The sequence below is a fragment of the Condylostylus longicornis genome, unplaced genomic scaffold (genome assembly GCF_029603195.1).
Source record: "Condylostylus longicornis isolate FDR11 unplaced genomic scaffold, ASM2960319v2 ptg000055l, whole genome shotgun sequence".
NCBI lineage: Eukaryota > Metazoa > Arthropoda > Insecta > Diptera > Dolichopodidae > Condylostylus > Condylostylus longicornis.
Genome location: NW_026578024.1, coordinates 1,285,126 through 1,303,219, shown reverse-complemented (window position 1 = coordinate 1,303,219; position 18,094 = coordinate 1,285,126). Strand labels below are relative to the sequence as shown.

The 18,094-nt window shown below is 23.1% G+C and overlaps 1 protein-coding gene across 1 annotated transcript in view; it reads left to right on the top strand.

Annotated features, from left to right (window-relative positions):
* Positions 1-2,686: 2,686 nt before the first annotated feature.
* LOC129611870 (zinc finger protein 1) overlaps positions 2,687-18,094 on the top strand; it is a 104,316-nt gene continuing 88,908 nt past the window's right edge. The window contains exon 1 of the mRNA XM_055525275.1: positions 2,687-3,898. Coding sequence (XP_055381250.1) covers positions 3,814-3,898 — 85 coding nt within the window. The 5' untranslated portion in view covers positions 2,687-3,813. The remainder of the gene's footprint in view (positions 3,899-18,094) is intronic.

The following is an 18,094-nucleotide window of genomic DNA, read 5'->3' as shown; positions in this document are numbered from 1 at the left end:
TAAATGTGAAACTTAATCAGAAAACATATGTACATATACATACATATATTACAAGTTTTGCCTATTTGAAATTTTTCACAACAAAAATTTAAATCACCTTCTATTCATAATTCGTATTTTAAAGATTTCATCACAAAATTCTGTTTATAATATAGTAGCAAAATTGCTTCCAAAATTAATGCATATCCAGAAATTTAATTAAAGTTAAAAAAAAATTTACAATTTTAATTAATGTACAGTAATAAATAATTTTTTTTTTCAAATTTAAGTACTAAAATTTAAGTGCTCTTAAGGTGTACGATACGATTTTATATACATATGTATGTATGTACATACATATATGTATATGTTGTTCTCCCTTATACATATGTATTTCCGTCACAAAAAATTTTGAATTCAGTTTTAGTATCGGACTAAGTACCTATACCTTAGTTGTAATAATATATGTACATATTTCATTTTATTCACCACTTTCTGTTATCGTAATGTCAAATCAAATAATGATTTAAATTAAAAAAATTGTATTAATAAATAATGGCATAATATATTTTTTTAATTTGTAGTTTATTTTGAGATTTTAAATGATTTACAAACATACATAAAAATAATTTTCTTCAATTGTTATGTTATATGCATGTTTTCTTTAACTGTAAAAATTAAAACTAAAAATTAACCGCATTTTGAGAATTATGTAGTTTTGTAGTTTAAATATGTAGAATCGTTAACAGAAAATGTTAATAAATGTGTTGAGTAACTGTGAAGTACATATATTTTGTTCGAGTTGCCTGTTAATAATTCAACATAATTTTACCCAACGAACACTTAAGAAAAAATACTTGGAATGTGTGACATTATACAAATCCTACAGTCTCTCACACAAGTACAACACAGAAAAGGTGAATTCGCGTTTTGTTTGTGTTTATTACTTTGGTGTTTGAATCTCGTCTTTTTGCTTATTCGTTATATTTTCACCTCAAAATTTTCAATATACAGTTGTACATATTTAATTTAAGTATATCGAGGAATATACTTTCATCATTTTGTTTCATTTTATATACAATCATACATACAATATCAAATACATGCATATGAATGAAAATTAAATGTGGCCATTGATGCAAAAGTGTGTGTATTTATATATTTGCATATGTACATATGTATACATGCATGTATCATCTTAAAATGTTGAACATTTGCTTTATTATTGTTTTGAAATGTTTATAAATATGAAATGAGTATAAAAAGTTTTACATGTGACTGATGTTGTTTTTTTTTTGCTACCACTATACTTCTTCCCCTGTTATATACACAACAAAACAATTTTTGTATCTTATATTACCTACATACAGTTATTCAATATTTTACAAACATAACAGTATTTTCTATAGGTATAACATTATGTATGTATGTACAATCAGGCTAGACTTTTTCGTATTTAACATTTTGAATATATTTTCAACGTTTTTTTCCCTTTTCACTATTTTTTGTATTCTTATAATTTTTTTTTGAATTAAGTATGTATATAAAATATTGGTATATATATGAATACATAATATGCATGCATATGTATTATAAATTTATGTAGGTAAATTATATACGTACATACTTTTTTTCTCTACACTACACTTCACTTATTTATTCCATTAAAAAATTTTGAATGTGAATTTTGTGTCTTTTGTTATTCTTCTTGTTCTGAGGTTTTTTTTCCCTTGTTTTTAGAAAAAAAATCTTTTTAGTGATACAAAAATTTTAGTAGCGACAAGAACGTCGCCGTGCTAACAACAAAATTTCGGTGGAATAATGTTTATTTTAAGAGTAGAACAAAATAGAAAAACAATAATAAGAAAAATACAATAGAGTAGTAAATTATAGTAAACAATGAAACAAAAAATCAGTGGTTTTACAATGACAGAAGGTGACAAAAATAATTAAACTAAAACTAAAAATTATTGTGAATGTGTATGTGTATAAAAGAAGCATAAAGGAAAACAATGCAAAATTAAAAAAGAATTTTCATTTCAAGATTTAAAGAAAAATATTTGAAAAAATAAATAATTAAATCGGATTAAAAGACAAATAAAATAAAAGAGTTTTAATAACAAGAAAAATTAAATTAAATGAATGAAATTTAAATATTAAGGAAGAAACTTTGGCATTCTAATGAAATTTGTATTACCAACAACTGCACCCTATAATACATATGTAGATAGCTAATAATATCTAAACAAAAAACATACATCGGTACATAATCCTATATAATTTATATAAATACAAATATTTGTACATATACATAGGTAAATGCAATTACCTAATGGGCTTAATTGAAATAAATTGGAATTTACCTGTAGTTTTTTTCCAATTAGCAGACATCCATATATAAACTTATTTACAATTGTATTAAGTGTAGTAAATAAAGTGAATATAATGACATATGTACATGTATGCATATAAACTTGTATGAATTAAATTTTAACAATTTTAGATACCAAAAATACTTATGAAATATGAAACAGCAATAATTACCAATTGAAAAAAGAATTTACAACCCGGTTCTTTTTCTCTATTTGTTATTTTAGAACCTATGTTTTCTTACCTATACAATTAATTAAAAATAATTACCTACCTAGCTACATACATATGTACATGTATTACTTAAAAAAAATATTGAGATTAAAACCAAATTTCTTAACTAAATTTTATAATTACTAAAATTACTAAAAACTGAAAATAAAAAACCATTTATTGAAACCAAAACAAATACATAAAAAAAATAATTTCAATTCAACGTGTAGGTGCCTTGCCTACCTTTATTTACCTATAATTTTTGCTTATTTTTTTATCTCTTACCTTTACTATACATGTACAATTCTAAGGTTACACCCAATATTTTATTATAAAACGTGCATACCTACACCTATACAATAAAAAGTGAAAAATATAAGGTAAAAACGAAAAAACGGTAAAAAAATTAAATTGTAACAAATAGAAATACCTATAATACACATGAATACAAACATAATGCAATAATCAAAAAGGTATGTGCGAGAATAATATGAGAAAAATTATGTAATTAAACGGTTATAATAAAAGAAACTGTTAAACAAGTTTGGTGTAAAAAAATGAAAAATTTTTAATAAAATATTAATAAAGAGGAATCTTGTGTCAGATAAACCAATTAATTATACTTACTTAATACCAAAACTTTTAAATGCAATAATGAATATTCTTCAACACTGTTAAAACAAGGTACATTTGTATGTTAATATTTAAATAAGTAATGTAATAAGTAAATAAAACAATTAAAAATCACTACCCTTTCCTTTCATTCATTTCTGTATTTGTCTCATTATTGAATTTCTAAATAATTACTAAAATGAAAAGTGAAAAATAAAATTAAAAAATTGAAATGACAACGAAATAAAATTTAAATAAAAATTTTACAATTTCAATATAGCTACTTAAAAAAAAAGTGAAAAGATTTTTTTGATAAAAATTTAATTTAAAAACAAAATGTTTCAAGAATTTAAAACGAAAGTCAAAAAGTCACACGCAATTTTAAATCCGAAGACAACAAATATTACAAGTGCTTAATTTTCAATCTAGTAACTTAAAAATGAAAAATTTACAAAAAAAAAGTTGATTATTAAAAAAATTAAATATCACAAATTATTAAGTGAAGTTAAAATTCATCTTTAAATAGAAAAAAATTCTAATTAAAAAAATTATTTACAATTTTTATTTTATTTTCATTGAAATCAAAAAGAAATTAAAAATATTTTAAACTAATCATATAAAATCAAGAATACCATTCCAATGTTGTCTTGTTTAGTGCCACCCCGTTTTGGACAAGAGGACAAAATTACTATGCCATCATCAGCAGCTGCATTTTCATTGCAATGTAAGTACCTACCTTAATACCTAAAAATAATATTTTCAATTAAACAAACAAGTACGAGTGCTAAAGCACTTATGTATTATGTACTCAAAATTAATTTTTAAATATTTATTTTAGAAAATAACTTAGTTTTGCTTAGTTACCTATATAAGTACTAGTATTTACTTAGTAATGTTACTCATGTTTTCAATAAAGTTTTTTGACACGATTACTTCAAAATCATTCAAGTACTTAAATAGGAATTGGAAAATCTTTGCAAAAGCAGTTATTTAAATGAACACCAGGTGAAAATATTGAATTAAAAATTTATCCTGGTGACTTTTTTTAATATTAAAGTTCATTTCCAAATTCTTAATGTTCTGGAATAGAATTTATGCTTCAAATAAGTAAATTGATAACTAAGTATTTGTTGTTAATTTACTTAATGATTGAATTGCTTTATTAAACTTATAGAAACAACCTAAGTTGCATTGGAAGAATATAATCATTAATTACTTAATACTACATAAGAATCCTCTATTTATTCTCTATAAGAATCTTGAACTTATTTGGAATTTTAAAAAATGTTGTCTTATTTTAATTTCTAACTAATTACAAAATTTTGTAAGAGTTCGTGATTTGTACTTCTTCATTAAAATTATTTCTATCTGATCTATATAGCTTTGAATCTATATAACTTCTACACCTCATATACCTACATAAATATTGAAATTTCATCAAATAAATTTTTTATTTATTAATCAAAATTTTCAATAATTTTTGTTGACGCCTTTAATTAAAATAAAAAAAAAATATTTTCATTTTTTTTCACTTTGTTTTTTAATTAAATTTTGTTTATTTTTCTTTATTATCAATTTCCACCTTATTTTTCGAAATGGTCGAACCCATAGCTATATACGAGCACCGATTAAAGTCAATGGTCAACCTCAGGTTGTTTTTTACTTTTGGGTTTGTTTTTTTTTTTTTTCAAAAATATTTTCAATTTGGAATTTTAAACCGCTTAATTGTAAAAATGATTAACATATCCGGTGAATTTATTAAAAAAATATTATTTTTTTTGTTTTTCTTCTAGATTTTTTTATGTTGTTTTTATTTAGTGGAATTTAATGTTTACATTTAAAAAAATTAGAAAAAAAAAGAGGGGGCGCACTGATAACAAATTAAAAAGAAATTTGACAAATCTTATGTGATCTTCTCATTTGCTTGTTTTTTTTTGTTAATTCTTAATATTAATGAATAAGTGTATCTGAAAGAATTTGAAACATGAGTTCACTAAACTGATATGGAAGAAAACGAATGTATAAATTGTTTTTTTTTTTTGTAATGAATTAATTGAGGGCGCATTATTAAATTTTAAATGATAAGTAACATTCATTCTTAAAAAAATTATTCTTACTTAGTTTATTAATTTTCATCTGTTAATATACGCAGCTTCGAACATATGTAGAAAGTGAAATACTTAAACAATGTAGTAATTTAGTAATTCGACCAAAGTTCCTTTGCTTTTTATTGAAAACATGTAGAATTTGATCTCTGCCTTTCATTATTTAATATAAACTGCACAGCAAAGCCAACAATTGCTATAGTTAAGTATTTATTAAATACTTAACAAATAAAATTTACAAAAGAACGAAAACTAATTTGGAATTTTTCGTCTATATTTTTGAACTATCTAGCGTTTTCTATTGTATAAAAACTTTTCACTTTCACTCACAAAAACTTTTTTCCTACTCAACTGTTCAAGAATATGCTCTTTAAACTTTTTGGAGTTTAATACACCTGCATCTACAAACATGTATAAAATCATAAAGTAAATGTATTGATATAAATGCACCTACATTAATTAAAATTTATTGATTTTACTTTAAAATTTGTTTACAAAATAATATAAAATACACACATGTATATGTATATATGTATATGTATGACTTTATATGAGCACATCTTTTTAATATGGAAAAATCATTCATTTTTTTATACTTCACGCACTATTTTAATTCAAAAATAAAAATTTCTTTTGAATTCAATCGCATTCAACGTAGCGAAAATAACTTTCAGCACGTGCGTTTACTTTGAATTTTACATTAAACGTTGAATTTCTTTTCAATATTTCTCAACCTTATCCCACAAACTCTATAATTATTTTTGAATATGCTTGCATAGTAAATTGTGGTGATTTCAATAAATTAGTTTTAATTTTCCAATTGATTTTTGATCATTATTGAGAAAAATACTTTTATTTTTTTATTTAAATTAAATTTTACTTTTTAATTGAATTTTGGTTTTCATTTTGCATTTTCATCTAACGTATTTGCATGAATTTAAAAATGGAAAGCGAAAACTAATTTGAAATAAGGTAATAGTATAAGAATCTAACAGTAATAAATTAAGTATAACAAATAATTATAACGACATGTACTTAAATAAAAGGTCTTAACAACGACAAAGACATTAACTTATAATTTTCGGTTCGCTTAAAATACAAGAAACAATTATCCTAAATTACTTATTTAACTAAAAAATATTAAAAATAAACGCTTGTTACAAATCTGTGGAACATTCAATTTTCTAAAATATTTAGCCCTAATAATCAATTTTATCTTTTATTGGTGCAGTGGTTATGGCACCGGTCCTTTAACCGAAGGGTCTCGGGTTCAAACCCCGGTCAGGTCACTATAAAAATTATATTCAATATTATTATAACTTAATATACAATACTAATAAATATTATACAAGTAATTTTCAAATATTCGTAATATTCGATATTAAAAAAAAAAAAAAAACTAAGAAAAATAAACAGTAAATATTAATAACCTCAAATAATTTATATAAATAAAACTACGGCAGGCTAGTCACCTACCTAGTTAAACTCTATGACGCTATGAAACTATTGCATGAGAAATCATGCACTAGCCCTATGCTCCTTCTAGGAGTGAACAAAGGAAAAAAAAAAAATAATCAATTTATTTACAATAAAATCGAAAGCTGGAGAATTTAAGTTAAGAAAACGTCACATTGTAGAAACTTGCTAAAGATAGACAGTGAATTTTTATTGAAAATTTGCCTTACCTCAAATTTTTAATAGACAAAAGCTTCCGTAAAAAATATGTGATATTAACATTTAACAACCTCAACATTACGCCTTTGAAATTACTGTGTGAGAGCGCTAGAACTATAAATCAATACGAATCAAACCAATCTAATCTAGTCATGGCAGGACACTGAGTGAAGCGCAAATTTTAAATTTTTTAACATATTTTTTAATATTTTATCTTTAAAAAATGTTAAAATTTCTTATAACTTAGAATTACGAAATCCCTTATTTTCTAAGAAACTACTATCAAAATTAATTCAATTATTCCCCAATTCTAATTTGCGAGAAGTTTAAAATAAATAAACAAAAATCTCCTTCGAATCATCAGAATACGAGTAAAAAAAAATAACATTTTATTTTTAATTAACAGGAATTGCTTATAGTTATTTGTTTGTTTTTATTAATAAATTTCAAATTTAAAAGGTTTTCCCTTCACTTGGTATATTTTTGTAATAATTCACATTAATTTTCAAATGTTTACACTTTCTTACCTCTGAACTCTTAAGCAAAGTTTCATAATTATTTATTAAAACTCGTACCTTATTTGAAATCTTATAATTTTCATAAGAATTTTGAATTCATCATCAGCTTGTTCATCATGTATTCATCACGGATTTACGAGTTATTTTTCTTTGATTTCTGTTTTGTTTCTTCATTTTCTTATACTTACACGTATATTGTGTGGTCTCAGCATCTCAAAGATCTAATTACAAGAACAATACTAAAAACAAAAAAAAAAATAGAGCAAGGATCAGCATAACAAAAAAAATCAAAGCATTGTTTTTTAATTTTTTTATTCTTCTTTGTTTTTCTTATGATTTTATTTTTCAATATAAACAAATGAATTGCTGGTATTACCGATAAGTGCAGAAGAATTGAAAAGGAATCAAATTTTAAAATTTACCTTTAATATACCGTAATAGCATTTTTAATTTTTATTTATTTTTATTTTCTGGGTATACACTACATGTATGTAATATGTATGTATGTAGATATATATGTTTGTTTATTTATGACTAATTTTTTTTTCACCGCTGCTATTTTGGCACGTTCAATACGAACGGTAAACTGTACGAATATTTACTAAAATTTATTGAAGTTTGACATCAAATGATGGTATGGCAGGAGTATAACAGCACAGAATGCATTAAGAGGGTCGCTTCTTTGTATTTGATTAAAATAAATTTTTTTTTTTCTGTTTTTAATTTTTTTTTTTTTGCTCTTGGAATCATAATCACTTTTGTTGCATTATTACACGAAAACCCGCTTATTATTGTCAAAGATAGTTTGAATATACGAAATTTATATATATTTGTATATAAGTCTAATACAATATGTGAACATGTGGGCTTCAATAGAATTTTTAATATTAAAATTTATAATATGCTCAATATTTGAAATTAAATATTAAAATTGAAAATTGAGCTGGAGTTAAGGTAGAACAGTTTTTTGTTTTCGTTTTAAAAGCAGAGCAATTAAGTAATAAAAAATAATAAGAAAATATGTAAGCACGTATATGTTTATGTATGTATATGTATATATTTGGACATATCGATATGCAACTGTATGATATTTGATGCTTTGATGGTGTTGTATTATAAGGTGTTATTTTAAATAAAGATGCCGCACGTTATAAAACTATCGTTTGCAATTTAAGAATAATTCTTTTGAAAAATAAAATTAAGATAAAATTTTACTAATAAATAAAAATAAATATTAATTTAAAATGAAAAAAATCTTTATTACTGTTAAGAACTCATGGTTGAACCGTTAAATTCAACTATTAAGTAGTCCGGGTAATGATAGAATTACGTACATTCGTGCGCATTAGTCCAAAGGGAATAAATGCCAGTAAAGCATTTATTGTTTAAATGTTTTAACTAAAGACAAAATGACAGGAGGAGGGGGTGTAGCATCGTGGTGCGGATTATTTATAAATCATTATCTTCAGTTGTTTGTTATTTGTTGCAAATTAGCGTAAATACTAATTTAATATAAAAATTATATTCTAAATTCTTTTTTTTTTGTAGATACTTATAAGTATTAGACTTCAATTAAGTACTTACTTAATTGAATTTTAACAATAATTTGGTTTCAACACAATCAACTTTTATTCAAATTTATAATTATTTTGAATCTGAATTTTTAATTCTTGAATGTTGTTTTCCGAATGTTGTTACTCAATCGATATTTTTGGTTCAGTCCCATATAAAATAGCAGAACATGCGATATTTTTATATTTAAATTATTAGGTAACTTTATATTAAGCAACTTTATTCTTTGATTTTCAACAAAAGCCAAACGATCTCATTTTCCCAACTTTAATTTTAATGGCCTAATTAAATTAAATGAAATGATTAAATGAGTACAAAAGTATTTAACTTTGAAACAAATTTTAATTTTGTGGAAAATTTCTCTACTAACCTTTTTTTAATTTTAAAAAATATTTTATTTGTACACACTTTTTTTGTTTTTTTAATTTTTAAAACAAGCACAATCTAGCTATTTTTTTTAAATAGAATTAAAATGAAACATCAAAATTTATTGTATATGATTTTTGACACATACTTTCATACATACATGCTTAACATAGCTAAATATATTTATGCATGCTTTATTTATCGTCAAAAGCGAAAAAATGTTGGAAATTTTCAAAGAAAAACACAAAAAAAAAATAAAAATTTATTAAATAAATAATAAAATAAATTAGTTTTTGTTGTATTTTTTTTTTTAATAAATTTCTAAGGTGCAAAATAAAAACAAATCGTTAATAATATTTTTTTTTAAACTTAAGTTGAACATTGTATAAAATGGGAGGCGCAACACCAAATCCTAAAAAAAAATCTCTTCACTTGCCAGTTTATGGTTTATTTTTGTCGCTTCTTACTAAAAAAAAATTATTTAGAAAATATTGCAAACATTTGGTAAAAAATTTTCATTTGAATTTTCTCTCACTTTGCTTTGACTTTAAATTTTCTTAATTTCTTATTTTTTTTTTTTTTTGAAAGATTGCAAAACATTTTTATCATAAACAAATTTTTATTTGATTTTAAACGAGCAGTTAAGCATGTTAGAGAAAGCAATTTAAATAATAAATCTAAAATTTTTCGAAAACTTTTTTTTTTTGATTTGTCATTCAACAAATGAAGGAAAACACAGCAGCCACTCATACATATACGTTATAAACGAGCGTAACAAATTTGTACCTATCATACAGGAAATTTCAAAGAAATTTCTACAATAACTTAAAAAACATTATAAAAAAATTCTTATCTTTGCTTCTAAATTTAACAAAATGAACTACAACTAATCCGATTAAAATTTATTTTAAATTTTATTATTACAAATTAATTCTCTTTTTTTTTTTTTTAAGTATTGTCTAACAAATGACTAAATTTATACCACCCACATACTTAATGAGGTTGAAAATATTTTTAACGTTTGTTATTCAAATTAAAATGGTAAAACTTTAATTTATTTTCTTAAATAGTGAAATTTAAATTGCATTTAAATTTTTGTCAATTCAACAAATTGACCAAAAGTTCAACAACCTGAGTAGGAATTTTGCAGTAAAGCTTGATTGGAAAACTTGATTGATTTGATTGAAAGTTTTATTTATGTGATTAACTATCACTAGCATTTTTAGCATATCTTGGCTCGACATTTGCGTTCAGTTCCAAATTCTTAAAATTTTATTAGTTTAAAATTGTAAGTAAGTAAATAGATTGTAAGTAAATTGTAATTAAATAGATTGTAAGTAAGTAACTCTAAGTAAACCAGATAAATTTTGCTAACTCGAACATGAAAAGTACCGTCGGGATGCTTGTTATTAAACTGTAACAATATTAATGTTCTTACAAAAAGTGAATGATAATATTTCTGTCTAATTTAGATTTAATCTACTTCTAATTTTCTGGTTAATTTAGATAGAGCTACTTATTTATTTCAGTTTTGTACGTTCTCTTTCTAGATAATTGATAATTTGAATTATAAAAATTTGTTTATTACAGTAAGTAACAATTTAAAATTACCATCTTATATTTCAAAAATTTAACAATTGAATGTTAATTACTAGTTAATTAATTACGTGCTATATAGCCATAGCCCTATCACACTATTTTCACGTCCTTACTTGCACTTATTTTATTAAATTTTTATCTTTCAAATTTTATTTTTTTAGAAATAATTTTAAAAATGTTTACATTATATTTCTTAAAATGATGAAATCCTTATCGACATTTAAACTTATATTGTTAATATAGTGTGTACAATAAATAAAGTAATCCCAAATGTAAATAAAATAATAAATTTCAATTCAACCTTTCTATTGTCTCTGCTATCTCAATTTTATTTCCAACAGTACTTAAACTATTTAGGATGATGATTCATCTGACAAATAATAAGATATTGGCTATCAAAATTGTTTTCTAAAAAAAAATTTAGACATAAGAAAATAAATTTGTCTTGAAAATGTATTGTAAGTAAACTTAAAAAAGGTATTTACTTAAATGTTATTATTTAAAAAAATAAATATAAGTTAGTAGATACTTACTTATATTTAAAAAATTTTATAGTTTTTAAAAAATCCTAAGACCTTTATTATGTAGTAAAGCTTACTACATTTTATGTTTCTCAAAGAAAATTTGTCAAAGAACTTCCGATTATCTCATTTCATGTTCTTCACTTCTTAGAATTCTGTACAGAAATTTTGAAAAATTATGATTAAATTTTTAAAATTCAAAAACTTTTAGTAAGTACTTGAAATCAAATTCATCTTAAATTTTTTATGATTTAAAAAAATTTTCATCGTTTTTCATTAGTTACACATTGTTAAAGACCTAATAATTTTCAGAAGTACTTACTTACATTACTTATTCTATTTCTTATCCAGATTGGTGAAGATTTCCTTTCTAATTTAAATTAAGTTACATGACATTTACAAATTCAATAATACTTGATTATAATAATACAGTATAACTACTACATATATTTTGACACGATCTCACAAATTTTGTATTCTTTTTTTATTTAAATTTTCAACAAATTTTTATTATAATTCTAACTAAAAAATAATAAATTTTTGTAACAAACAAATAAAAAACAACTATTCCCAAGATAATAAATAGTTATTACAATAAGGTATGATAGTTATGGCTGACAATATAATTGTATAGTTATACACTGTTATATATCAATATCTACTAATATGATTAGGCATTGTAAATATACATATAAGTACTCAAATATGTAGTGTATTAAATTTCATTGTATGTATGTAATAATGTGAAAACAGAATAAGTAACTTTTTATAATTAATAGTATGTGGACTTAAATTTATTTGTCAATGACGTTCGGCTTTGCAAAGAAATCGGAAAATTTTATATAATTTCTGATTATTTCTTTTTAAATAATAAATTATATCGGTATTATTTTTTTTAAAATTATTAGTGTTAGTATTTAAAATTTTTAATAATCAGAATTTTTGAGATTTATAGTTTAAGTATAACTTTCAACATACTTAAATGCTTATACAAATTATAAAATGTATATAAAATCTTATCATCTTAACATATTATCTTAATTTTAAACATAACATAATTTGACATGAAAAACTATAAATGCATGTATATATATATGTAAGTACTTGTACAGAGTTAGATACATTTATATACAGTTAGATGCCTTTTCTAAGATTTCTGGATTATGTTTTTGTTAGTTTTCTAAACATTGAATTTGATGACAATTTTGAGTTATATAGCTTAAATGTTAAATTTGATCAGATTTAAGGTTGTTAAGGCCCTCTCTCTCATCAAATGAAAAAAATTCAATCTAATAGTTCAATAGAGTTTATTCTGCCATTTGATATTTATTCTTCAAACTAGAAGTGGCCACAACAGATCTCAATCTGCCCTAATATAAATAATTAAACTGCCATTAGAAGAAATTAAAAGCTTAAATTTCTTAGAAGAAATTGCTGTAACCCGTGATAACGTTAAATACTAACTTGTAACTCTAAAAAATTTTATGTGTTTATGTATTATGTTGTTTTACAATTACCTTTTAAACGCCTAAGTACTTGTAATAGTTTAGGATTTTCGAAAACTGTGCTTCTTCTCAATAACACAATAACCTACCTGAATTATTTCTTATGTTTTGGCTAATAAAATATCAACATGTTAATTCCTGTTTGTAATTTATCAGCAAATTGACTGTTTTATGACTTTGTACTTCATTATTTCCCTACAAGATTTGAACTAACAATCGTATAACACGAGTTCAAAACACACAAATTTCTTATTTACAAAATTTTTAGAATTACTATTAGAAAAGATTATCTGATTTGAAAATTTTATTATGGTATCTACCTGTTATCTCATTATTGCTGTTTCACATTTTTTAAAAACATATAAGAAGTACTTAATTAATAATAATTTTTATTTACGATACCCAAGTTACAATTGATACAGTAAGAAAGTGAAATGACAAAAAGAAGGAAAAGCAATAGAAACCGGTTTTAATCTTTATTCTACTCTTTCTTACCTAGAAATTTACAGTAAGTAATCATTCTCATCATGCTCAAATTAACAATATGTAATGTTATGTACAAAGTTGTTGTATTTAGTGTAATCAGAAAAGATAACTTTGAAAAACGACTTAAATTACCCCTCTTATTTTCTTCTAGTTTTTGTTTTTGATTCTTGTTTGTACCTTGTTCTCCTATTTTATAATACATACCTATGCATAAAGTATGACGTGTGCGCAAATATATAAATGAAAAAGGACTCCTTTTTCTGTCTTCTTCTTACACTAAAAATATACGTTTTTTTTTTTGGTAAGAAAAAGATTAAGGCTACACCTTTTTTCTGTATATGAGAATTACACTTTTTTTTATTTTATAGGTAAACGTTAGGAAACATTTAGGTGTATAGGAACAGGTATGTATATGTACCTATATAGTTAAATGTAGGTGATTTCGTATTGGTTTCGTTTGGATTTATTGTTGATGTTTTAAGGCAAACATTTTCTGAATAATTTTTTTTTGTTTATTTATAACAATTTTTTGTGTTATATAACATAATTTTATTTTATATATTTTATTTATTATGACACATTTATGTTATGCAAGCAGTTATGAATGGATTTGTAGGCTAATCTTTTTTTCATAAATTAATTCTGAACGCTATATAACTAGTTCGATCCACCAAACTTTAATCATAAAATTTTGTTCAATGATGAAATTGTATTTATTTTTAACGGCTTCTTCAGATCTTACTTATTTCACAATAATAAGCCCCAATCCCTTTCACTTTCACACTGTTCCTTCAAAATATTTTTGATGGGACTACGTAAAGTCACTGACTTGCAGAAAAATATGGGCCGTGTTATTTTCAGTGAAAATATGAAAAACGGACATAAACAATAATGCCAGGGATTGTGGCAGTGATATTAACCCCGAAATAATTTATAATTTCTGTTTTTTGATGCTTCCTTAAAGAAAAAATACTAATTGTGTTATTTTTTCCATTTCCACTGTAAGTATAAAAACAATAATAATTGTTTCTTTAAAGTTTAACATTCTTAACGAAATTTTATAGTTTACAATCTCTTCAGCAACATAATTAAAAAAAAATATTTTATTAGCACATTCAAAAATTTTATGCCATAACCAATCATATTTTATTGATCCTATTATACATTAGTTGTGACATTCGTTTCATTCGCCTTTAAACAAATGTACTGCTTTTAAAATTATTACAATTATTATTATAAAAATATTATTGTAATTACTAACTTAATATGAGTATTAATTCATATGTATAATATTTTAACATACATATACATAATATTTATCGTATTTATTTAATAATTTTAATAAATTTTCAGTTAATAAATAAAAAATAAATATTAAAAGCTTTTTACGAGTATAAAAAAAAAACAAGCTTAAACGTTGAAAATCAAAGGAAAATTTCCGTCAGATAATTACATAAATTTTGCCTGCTTTCATGAGGTGAAAACGAACAAAAAACAAATAAATTATAGAAAATTTTTTTCCATTAGATGGAAAATTCTGCACACGATTGAAAATCTCCTAAATGAAAATTTTTAAATTCTAAAAGAAAAATGCGTTGTTTTTACAAAATAAAATATTTTTATGTTTAAACAAAAACAGAATAATCACAATATCAACACACTCATATATTATATAAACGACTATACACATTTAAAAATTATTAATTGTATTATTTAACAAAATTTAAAATATTTTAGCCTCTGTATTCCATTTATTTTGCTGACAATAAATTACTAATTAAATGACTTGCACCTCCAACCAGAAATTAAACGATTAAAAAAAAATCACTAGAAAATAATAAAAAAAAGAAAAAGAAATTTTACCTCAATATAATGGACTGAGCACTTTTAAATGTGCATTTAAAAATGCAAGGAAAAATCTGTACAATTGAACGCCTTGATGCAATGTGCTTTATAAAATTCGTCAAATAAAAGTTTTATAACGCTTTGTGTTTTTTATTTATTGCGTTCATCATATTGTTCCTACGCGTATTTAAATTTTTGTTTTTCACAAAAGAGTGACATAATATTATTGTAGACTAATAAGAGCTTATTGATCCAATAATCCGCTAATTTTTCTGTTCATTTAATAAGATAAATGAAAGTAGTATAAAATTACACACCAACTTAAATTTAAATATTTTTCATGAGTTGCATATTTTTAGGAATTGCATAAACATTATTAAAATTTTATAAAGTAATATCAAAACCTGTCCCATTAATTTTTACTTTTTCTAAAATTATTTATTGTTAAATATTTATTATTAAAAAATTCCTAATAAAATTCGACAACTTATAATGAGAACATCTCATTTTGTAAATGAATACACTTCTTTGTGAATACAATGAATTAACCAAATTTTTTTAATCAGATCCCAGCAATGGAACTTTATTATTAGTAGTTTTAAATATTTAAAGAAATAATCTAACAGTTTCTTCTTAATTTATGTTTTAAAGTAGTTTCTTAATTACATTTACACACTTACCTTCAAAAGTAGTTGACGTTTGGAAATATCGTTCTGAAAATACGGAATACGGCCATCGGCTCTGATGTCCTAATCGCATCAATTTTCAATTTCTTTTATGCTCTGCTTATCTCAAAAGTACTTATTTATTTTTATTTTTTTACTTACTGCATATTTTAAGTAATTCTCAGAACACAACACTTTATAATCTGCAACTTATAAGTCTCAGCGATGAAAATTTTCGTTTCATTTTTAAAAATTCTGAGACAAAAATTCATAATTGATTTAATATTTTAATAAAATAAAATTTCTGTCTTTCTCATTTTGATTCAAAATTAAGGTTACTACTTTATTTGTTGCAATAAATTTTTGTCTATAATTTTATAATATGACTTTTTAACCACATTATTATTGTTTAAAATGCCTTTTATACTAATTTTTAACAAGAAAATTAATTAAAAGAATAAGAAATCATTCTATTATTGCATATTTATACCTTATATTTTCATATTTATAAATACATGTATATACGTACATCTAAATGTGTACGCAGTGCTAATTTGGTTTTATATTTTTTTTATTGTTTTGGATTTTATTCGAGAGATGGTGGCGTCAATATACGCTAATGGCCTCAATATCTTATATATGAGAATGCAAAATAAAATGAATTAAATTAAACACTATGTGTTACAAATATAAAAAAAATTAATTATTTATACAAATATGTACATACACACGTAAATGTACATAAATACAGAGTATGTAATTGATTGCCAAAAAATAATGAATCCACTTTAGTAATAGTATGCATTTATATATCTGAACTTTCATATGTACATATACACATATATATATATATATATATATTCAAATTCATTCATTGATAAAGATTTACCATTTAATAGGTAAATAGACATCTGATGTCATCAAAAATTAGTCAGTCATATTTTTAAAAAGAGGTTTCCAAAAGCCTACTTTCAATAGACTTCAACTTATACTTATATGTACTTACATATATTATTGCACTATATATCTATATATATATATATATATATATATATATGCGTACGTATACGTATGTAAATTCATTTAAGTAAAATATAACCCCAAATAAAATGAAAAATTATAATGAATTTTACAATATTCCAACTAATAATTTTAAATTTTCATTTAATTAAATTTAGGCTACCTTGGTTATTCGTAATTTCTGAATAGGAAATTATACTGAAATTTATAATATTGTTATTATCCCGATAAAATATAAATTTTTTTTTCTTTTTTTGTTTTTCATTTATTTGTTAATTATTTTATTTTTGTTTTTACCGAATTATATTAAAAAGTGTATATTGATTTTGGGTAGATAATCTTACATAAAAAAAATATAACTATTCATTAACCAATCAGTACTCTTGTAAGCCGTGATATATACAATATAAACTGTAAGAAAATATTTTGGAGCTGTTATTTTTAATAAGAAATTAAACCCAGCTTATGGAAAAGTTACGGAAATTTTGGCTCGTTAGGAATTATTGGGTTAAATTAAAATTTTCTTTTAAAACGTAACAACTCAGTTGTTACGTTTTACTGAGCAAACATGTAACGATTTTTCTTTCTTGTTCTATAACGAACCAGTGTTTGCATTAATTTTAATAGACGAACATGCAATTTTTTAAAATGACCGAAATAAAATGTAAATAATAAGCGACCGCGGCCAAATGCGAAAAAAGAGTCAGATTTTATAAAATTGTGGCAGCCAAACATTTAGCCCGCGCCAATTAAGAATTAAACAGAAAATTTTCAAATTGAGTAGAAGAAGAAGAAATTTAAAATTTAGAAGAAATTTAAAATAAGTTGTAGCGAGAAAAGTCAGGAAAACCTATGCAAATTTTATAGTTTTCCATTAAATGTAGAATAAGTGCGACCAAGTGGAAATCTTGAAAACTCACTGAATGAAAATGAGAATAATTTGAAACGAGAATATGAACGGACAAAAAATAATTTAGCTTGGTAATTACTTAAAAAAATTTATTTAAAATTTAAAAAGAAAAAATAAAGAGCATACTTAATTAA